The 9,144-nt window shown below is 53.4% G+C and overlaps 1 protein-coding gene across 6 annotated transcripts in view; it reads right to left on the bottom strand.

Moving 5' to 3' along the window:
- The window catches only part of AP1G1 (adaptor related protein complex 1 subunit gamma 1), a 76,078-nt gene that overhangs the window by 51,866 nt on the left and 15,068 nt on the right, over positions 1–9,144 (bottom strand). For all 6 annotated transcript variants that reach the window (XM_076055006.1, XM_076055007.1, XM_076055005.1 and 3 more), the window contains exon 2: positions 1,205–1,416. In XM_076055006.1, the coding sequence (XP_075911121.1) occupies positions 1,205–1,405 (201 nt within the window). In that variant the 5' untranslated portion in view covers positions 1,406–1,416. The remainder of the gene's footprint in view (positions 1–1,204; positions 1,417–9,144) is intronic.

Genomic DNA, 9,144 nt, shown 5'->3' with positions numbered 1-9,144 from the left:
CAGTGGCAGCAGCAGCAGCAGCGGTAGGAGCAGCAGCAGCGGTAGCAGTAGCAGTAGCAGCAGTAGCAGCAGCGGTAGCAGCAGCAGTAGGAGCAGCAGCAGCAGTAGCAGCAGCAGTAGCAGCAGCAGCGGCAGCAGCGGTAGCAGCAGCGGTAGCAGCAGCAGCAGCAGCGGCAGCGGCAGCAGCAGCAGTAGTAGTAGTAGCAGCAGCACGTGGGGGGGGGGGGAGCAGCTTGGTGACGTTGCGACAGGGGTGCATCTTGTCCACCACCTCCATCTCCACCACCACCACCACCACATCCACCTCCTTGTCCACCACCTTGTCCACCACCTCCACAACTTCCTACTCCTCCTCTTCCTCCACCACCACCTCTCTCTACTACCACCTCCTCCACCTCCTCCACCTCCTCCACCACCTCCATTACCTCTACCTCCTCCATCTCCTCCACCACCACAACTTCCTACTACTCCTACTCCTCCTCTTCCTCCACCACCTCCTCCATCTCCACCTCCACCTCCTCCACCATCTCCTCCTCCACATCCTCCACCATCTCCTCCTCCACCATCTCCTCCTCCACCTCCTCCATCATCTCCTCCTCCACCTCCTCCACCATCTCCTCCTCCTCCACCATCTCCACCTCCACCACCTCCACCTCCACCACCTCCTCCTCCACCACCTCCTCCTCCACCACCTCCACCACTTCCTCCTTCACCACCACCACCACCACCACCTCCACCATCTCCACCACCACCACCTCCACCATCTCCACCACCACCTCCTCCACCACCACCACCACCACCTCCTCCTTCACCACCTCCTCCTTCACCACCACCACCACCATCACCTCCACCATCTCCACCACCACCACCACCACCTCCACCTTGACCACCTCCTCCACCACCTCCTCCACCACCTACTCCACCACCTACTCCACCACCTCCTCCACCACCTCCACCATCACCACCACCACCTCCACCACCACCACCACCACCTCCACCACCACCACCACCACCACCTCCACCACCACCACCACCTCCACCATCTCCACCACCACCACCACCACCTCCTCCTTCACCACCTCCTCCTTCACCACCACCATCACCACCATCTCCACCACCATCTCCACCTCCACCACCTCCACCACCTCCACCACCTCCACCACCACCACCTCCACCACCACCACCTCCACCACCACCTCCTCACCTGCCCAAAGTGCGCTGGGTAGCCCAGCATGTGCATGTACAGCAGCTTGGCGACGTTGCGGCAGCGGTAGGTGTTGTCCTCCTCGCGGAACGACGAGCGGATGAGGGCGCACTCCTTCTGGATGATGGCACGCTCCTCCGCCTGCGTGCGCGCCGTCCGGATGGTGCGGATCAGCTCCCGCAGTCGGATCGGGGTCGGCATCGTCGCGGCCACTGGCGGGGCGGGGGGGGATAACGGCGCCGGCGTCATCATCGTCGTCGTCATCAATGTCATCATCAGCGTCGTCATCATCATCGGTATAAGTATCGTCGTCATCAGCGTCATCATCGGTGTCAGCGTCATCAACGTTATCATCAGCGTCGTCATCGTCGGCGCCATCATCGTCGTCGTCATCAATGTCATCATCAGCGTCATCATCAGCGTCATCATCATCATCGGCGTCGTCATCGTCGTCGTCATCGGCATCATAAGTATCGTCGTCATCAGCGTCATCATCGGTGTCATCATCGTCAACAACGTCATCATCAGCGTCGTCATCGACATCACAAGTATCGTCGTCATCAGCGTCATCATCAGCGTCATCACTGGTGTCATCATCGTCGTCAACGTCATCATCAGCGTCGTTATCGTCATCAGCGTCATCGTCGTCATCATCAACGTCGTCATCAGCGTCGTCATCAGCGTCGTCATCATCATCGGCGTCGTCATCATCGGCGTCATCGTCACCGTCGTCGTCATCAACGTCGTCGTCATCAACGTCGTCACCATCGGCGTCGTCGTCGTCACCGTCGTCGTCATCAACGTCGTCGTCATCGGCGTCGTCACCGTCGTCGTCACCATCGGCGTCGTCATCAGCGTCATCGTCGTCGTCGTCATCGTCGTCATCATCAGCGTCGTCGTCATCATCAGCGTCGTCATAATCATCGGCGTCATCGGCGTCGTCATCGTCGCGGATCACGAGACACGGACACCACAGAGTGTGGGAAAACCCGTCACGGAACCCTGGGCTGGAACGTGACGCGGCCCGTAAAAGCCCGGGGGATGGAGCGCAGCAGCGGGATCCGGCAGATTCCGGTAAAGAACGTGAGGCCAGGAGGTCACGGAAAAACACGGAACGGATGTCCTGGCACACCAGGTCACAAATGTAATAATAAGAATAATAAATTAGTTAATCCGCCAGAAAAACTCTTGACGGAGCACGGAGAAAAACCCGGAGCGGATCTCAAATGTGGAATTATCGAGAAATCCCAGTGACCACCACCTACAGCACGAGTGGGTGGGTGAGTGGGTGGGTGAGTGGGTGGGTGAGTGGGTGGGTGAGTGGGTGATTGGGTGGCTGGGTGAGTGGGTAGGTGAGTGGGTGGGTGGGAAGGTGAGTGGGTGGGTGGGTGATTGGGTGGGTGATTGAGTGGCTGGGTGAGTGGGTGGGTGAGTGATTGGGTGAGTGAGTGGGTGGGTGAGTGATTGGGTGATTGGGTGGACGGGTGGGTGGGTGAGTAATTTGGTGGGTGGGTTAGTGAGTGGACGGGTGGGGGAGTGAGCGATCGGGTGAGCGAGCGGGTGAGCGAGCGGGTGAGCGAGCGGGTGAGCGAGCGGGTGAGCGAGCGGGTGAGCGATCGGGTGAGCGAGCGGGTGAGCGAGCGGGTGAGCGAGCGGGTGAGCGAGCTTTCCACCAGGCTGGTGGCAGTCGTAACCCAACCACTCTTTCTATTATTTATTGCCGCCGGTGGAACCATCCACGCAGCTCTCGCTTACAGCACCCTCCCCTCCTCCCCCTCCTCCTCCTCAGCCTCCCCCCCCTCCTCCTCAGCCCCCCGCTCCTCCTCAGCCCCCTCCCTCCCCCTCACTCCACCACCGCACTTGGTTTACCCAAAGCTCAGCCAACAACGGCACGGAGGAGGAGGTGAAGGCGCAGACCCCGCAACTGCCACAGACACACACACAGACACACACACAGACACACACACAGACACACACACAGACACACACACACAGACACACACACAGACACACACACAGACACACACACACACACGTACACACACACACGTACACACACACACACACGTACGCACACACACGAGCCCGTACCTAGTCCTCACGAGCCCGCAAACCGCACAGTGGATGGACTAATCTCCATCTGTTCCATCTCACTTATAAGTGGACTAATCTCCATCTGTTCCATGTCACTCATGGGGGGACTAATCTCCATCTGTTCCATCTCCATCCACCTTCTACACCGTGTGTGGACTAATCTCCATCTGCTCCATCTCACTCCCTTCTACCTGTGGGTGGACTAATCTCCATCTGTTCCATCTCCATCCACCTTCTACACCGTGTGTGGACTAATCTCCATCTGATCCATCTCACTCCCTTCTACCTGTGGGTGGACTAATCTCCATCTGTTCCATCTCACTCCCTTCTACCCCGTGTGTGGACTAATCTCCATCTGATCCATCTCACTCCCTTCTACCCGTGTGTGGACTAATCTCCATCTGTTCCATCTCACTCATGGGTGGACTAATCTCCATCTGTTCCATCTCACTCCCTTCTACCCCGTGTGTGGACTAATCTCCATCTGATCCATCTCACTCTCTTCTACCCGTGTGTGGACTAATCTCCATCTGATCCATCTCACTCCCTTCGACCCCGTGTGGACTAATCTCCATCTGTTCCATCTCACTCCCTTCTACCCGTGTGTGGACTAATCTCCATCTGTTCCATCTCACTCATGGGTGGACTAATCTATATCTGTTCCATCTCACTCCCTTCTACCCGTGCGTGGACTAATCTCCATCTGTTCCATCTCACTCCCTTCTACACCGTGTGTGGACTAATCTCTATCTGTTCCATCTCACTCCCTTCTACCCGTGTGTGGACTAATCTCCATCTGTTCCATCTCACTCATGGGTGGACTAATCTCCATCTGTTCCATCTCACTCCCTTCTACCCCGTGTGTGGACTAATCTCCATCTGATCCATCTCACTCCCTTCTACACCGTGTGTGGACTAATCTCCATCTGATCCATCTCACTCCCTTCTACCCGTGCGTGGACTAATCTCCATCTGTTTCATCTCACTCCCTTCTACCCCGTGTGGGGACTAATCTCCATCTGTTCCATCTCACTCCCTTCTACACCGTGTGTGGACTAATCTCCATCTGATCCATCTCACTCCCTTCTACCCGTGCGTGGACTAATCTCCATCTGTTCCATCTCACTCATGGGTGGACTAATCTCCATCTGTTCCATCTCACTCATGGGGGGACTAATCTCCACCTGTTCCATCTCACTCCCTTCTACACCGTGTGTGGACTAATCTTCATCTGATCCATCTCACTCCCTTCTACACCGTGTGTGGACTAATCTCCATCTGTTCCATCTCACTCCCTTCTACCCCGTGTGTGGACTAATCTCCATCTGTTCCATCTCACTCCCTTCTACCCGTGTGTGGACTAATCTCCATCTGTTCCATGTCACTCATGGGTGGACTAATCTCCATCTGATCCATCTTACTCCCTTCTACCCGTGTGTGGACTAATCTCCATCTGTTCCATGTCACTCATGGGTGGGCTAATCTCCATCTGTTCCATCTCACTCCACCTTCTACCCCGTGTGTGGACTAATCTCCATCTGTTCCATCTCGCTCCCTTCTACACCGTGTGTGGACTAATCTCCATCTGTTCCATCTCACTCCCTTCTACCCCGTGTGTGGACTAATCTCCATCTGTTCCATCTCACTCCCTTCTACCCCGTGTGTGGACTAATCTCCATCTGTTCCATCTCACTCCCTTCTACCCGTGTGTGGACTAATCTCCATCTGTTCCATGTCACTCATGGGTGGACTAATCTCCATCTGATCCATCTTACTCCCTTCTACCCGTGTGTGGACTAATCTCCATCTGTTCCATGCCACTCATGGGTGGACTAATCTCCATCTGTTCCATCTCACTCCCTTCTACCCCGTGTGTGGACTAATCTCCATCTGATCCATCTCACTCTCTTCTACCCGTGAGTGGACTAATCTCCATCTGATCCATCTCACTCCCTTCGACCCCGTGTGGACTAATCTCCATCTGTTCCATCTCACTCCCTTCTACCCGTGTGTGGACTAATCTCCATCTGTTCCATCTCACTCATGGGTGGACTAATCTATATCTGTTCCATCTCACTCCCTTCTACCCGTGCGTGGACTAATCTCCATCTGTTCCATCTCACTCCCTTCTACACCGTGTGTGGACTAATCTCTATCTGTTCCATCTCACTCCCTTCTACCCGTGTGTGGACTAATCTCCATCTGTTCCATCTCACTCATGGGTGGACTAATCTCCATCTGTTCCATCTCACTCCCTTCTACCCCGTGTGTGGACTAATCTCCATCTGATCCATCTCACTCCCTTCTACACCGTGTGTGGACTAATCTCCATCTGATCCATCTCACTCCCTTCTACCCGTGCGTGGACTAATCTCCATCTGTTCCATCTCACTCCCTTCTACACCGTGTGTGGACTAATCTCCATCTGATCCATCTCACTCCCTTCTACCCGTGCGTGGACTAATCTCCATCTGTTCCATCTCACTCATGGGTGGACTAATCTCCATCTGTTCCATCTCACTCATGGGGGGACTAATCTCCACCTGTTCCATCTCACTCCCTTCTACACCGTGTGTGGACTAATCTTCATCTGATCCATCTCACTCCCTTCTACACCGTGCGTGGACTAATCTCCATCTGTTCCATCTCACTCATGGGTGGACTAATCTCCATCTGTTCCATCTCACTCATGGGGGGACTAATCTCCACCTGTTCCATCTCACTCCCTTCTACACCGTGTGTGGACTAATCTTCATCTGATCCATCTCACTCCCTTCTACACCGTGTGTGGACTAATCTCCATCTGTTCCATCTCACTCCCTTCTACCCCGTGTGTGGACTAATCTCCATCTGTTCCATCTCACTCCCTTCTACCCGTGTGTGGACTAATCTCCATCTGTTCCATGTCACTCATGGGTGGACTAATCTCCATCTGATCCATCTTACTCCCTTCTACCCGTGTGTGGACTAATCTCCATCTGTTCCATGTCACTCATGGGTGGACTAATCTCCATCTGTTCCATCTCACTCCACCTTCTACCCCGTGTGTGGACTAATCTCCATCTGTTCCATCTCGCTCCCTTCTACACCGTGTGTGGACTAATCTCCATCTGTTCCATCTCACTCCCTTCTACCCCGTGTGTGGACTAATCTCCATCTGTTCCATCTCACTCCCTTCTACCCCGTGTGTGGACTAATCTCCATCTGTTCCATCTCACTCCCTTCTACCCGTGTGTGGACTAATCTCCATCTGTTCCATGTCACTCATGGGTGGACTAATCTCCATCTGATCCATCTTACTCCCTTCTACCCGTGTGTGGACTAATCTCCATCTGTTCCATGTCACTCATGGGTGGACTAATCTCCATCTGTTCCATCTCACTCCACCTTCTACCCCGTGTGTGGACTAATCTCCATCTGTTCCATCTCGCTCCCTTCTACACCGTGTGTGGACTAATCTCCATCTGTTCCATCTCACTCTCTTCTACCCGTGTATGGACTAATCTCCATCTGTTCCATCTCACTCCCTTCCACCCCGTGTGCGGACTAATCTCCATCTGTTCCATCTCGCTCCCTTCTACCCCGTGTGTGGACTAATCTCCATCTGTTCCATCTCGCTCCCTTCTACACCGTGTGTGGACTAATCTCCATCTGTTCCATCTCACTCTCTTCTACCCGTGTGTGGACTAATCTCCATCTGTTCCATCTCGCTCCCTTCTACACCGTGTGTGGACTAATCTCCATCTGTTCCATCTCACTCTCTTCTACCCGTGTGTGGACTAATCTCCATCTGTTCCATCTCGCTCCCTTCTACACCGTGTGTGGACTAATCTCCATCTGTTCCATCTCACTCCCTTCTACCCCGTGTGTGGACTAATCTCCATCTGTTCCATCTCACTCCCTTCTACCCCGTGTGTGGACTAATCTCCATCTGTTCCATCTCACTCCCTTCTACCCGTGTGTGGACTAATCTCCATCTGTTCCATGTCACTCATGGGTGGACTAATCTCCATCTGATCCATCTTACTCCCTTCTACCCGTGTGTGGACTAATCTCCATCTGTTCCATGCCACTCATGGGTGGACTAATCTCCATCTGTTCCATCTCACTCCCTTCTACCCCGTGTGTGGACTAATCTCCATCTGATCCATCTCACTCTCTTCTACCCGTGTGTGGACTAATCTCCATCTGATCCATCTCACTCCCTTCGACCCCGTGTGGACTAATCTCCATCTGTTCCATCTCACTCCCTTCTACCCGTGTGTGGACTAATCTCCATCTGTTCCATCTCACTCATGGGTGGACTAATCTATATCTGTTCCATCTCACTCCCTTCTACCCGTGCGTGGACTAATCTCCATCTGTTCCATCTCACTCCCTTCTACACCGTGTGTGGACTAATCTCTATCTGTTCCATCTCACTCCCTTCTACCCGTGTGTGGACTAATCTCCATCTGTTCCATCTCACTCATGGGTGGACTAATCTCCATCTGTTCCATCTCACTCCCTTCTACCCCGTGTGTGGACTAATCTCCATCTGATCCATCTCACTCCCTTCTACACCGTGTGTGGACTAATCTCCATCTGATCCATCTCACTCCCTTCTACCCGTGCGTGGACTAATCTCCATCTGTTCCATCTCACTCCCTTCTACACCGTGTGTGGACTAATCTCCATCTGATCCATCTCACTCCCTTCTACCCGTGCGTGGACTAATCTCCATCTGTTCCATCTCACTCATGGGTGGACTAATCTCCATCTGTTCCATCTCACTCATGGGGGGACTAATCTCCACCTGTTCCATCTCACTCCCTTCTACACCGTGTGTGGACTAATCTTCATCTGATCCATCTCACTCCCTTCTACACCGTGCGTGGACTAATCTCCATCTGTTCCATCTCACTCATGGGTGGACTAATCTCCATCTGTTCCATCTCACTCATGGGGGGACTAATCTCCACCTGTTCCATCTCACTCCCTTCTACACCGTGTGTGGACTAATCTTCATCTGATCCATCTCACTCCCTTCTACACCGTGTGTGGACTAATCTCCATCTGTTCCATCTCACTCCCTTCTACCCCGTGTGTGGACTAATCTCCATCTGTTCCATCTCACTCCCTTCTACCCGTGTGTGGACTAATCTCCATCTGTTCCATGTCACTCATGGGTGGACTAATCTCCATCTGATCCATCTTACTCCCTTCTACCCGTGTGTGGACTAATCTCCATCTGTTCCATGTCACTCATGGGTGGACTAATCTCCATCTGTTCCATCTCACTCCACCTTCTACCCCGTGTGTGGACTAATCTCCATCTGTTCCATCTCGCTCCCTTCTACACCGTGTGTGGACTAATCTCCATCTGTTCCATCTCACTCCCTTCTACCCCGTGTGTGGACTAATCTCCATCTGTTCCATCTCACTCCCTTCTACCCCGTGTGTGGACTAATCTCCATCTGTTCCATCTCACTCCCTTCTACCCGTGTGTGGACTAATCTCCATCTGTTCCATGTCACTCATGGGTGGACTAATCTCCATCTGATCCATCTTACTCCCTTCTACCCGTGTGTGGACTAATCTCCATCTGTTCCATGTCACTCATGGGTGGACTAATCTCCATCTGTTCCATCTCACTCCACCTTCTACCCCGTGTGTGGACTAATCTCCATCTGTTCCATCTCGCTCCCTTCTACACCGTGTGTGGACTAATCTCCATCTGTTCCATCTCACTCTCTTCTACCCGTGTATGGACTAATCTCCATCTGTTCCATCTCACTCCCTTCCACCCCGTGTGCGGACTAATCTCCATCTGTTCCATCTCGCTCCCTTCTACCCCGTGTGTGGAC

This window comes from Petromyzon marinus, chromosome 69 (assembly GCF_048934315.1).
Source record: "Petromyzon marinus isolate PM22_M1 ecotype Great Lakes invasive population chromosome 69, UKy_Petmar_22M1.pri1.0, whole genome shotgun sequence".
Classification (NCBI taxonomy): Eukaryota; Metazoa; Chordata; class Hyperoartia; order Petromyzontiformes; family Petromyzontidae; genus Petromyzon; species Petromyzon marinus.
The sequence above is the reverse complement of the archived record's forward strand: the minus strand, read 5'-3'. Positions and strand labels throughout refer to the sequence as shown.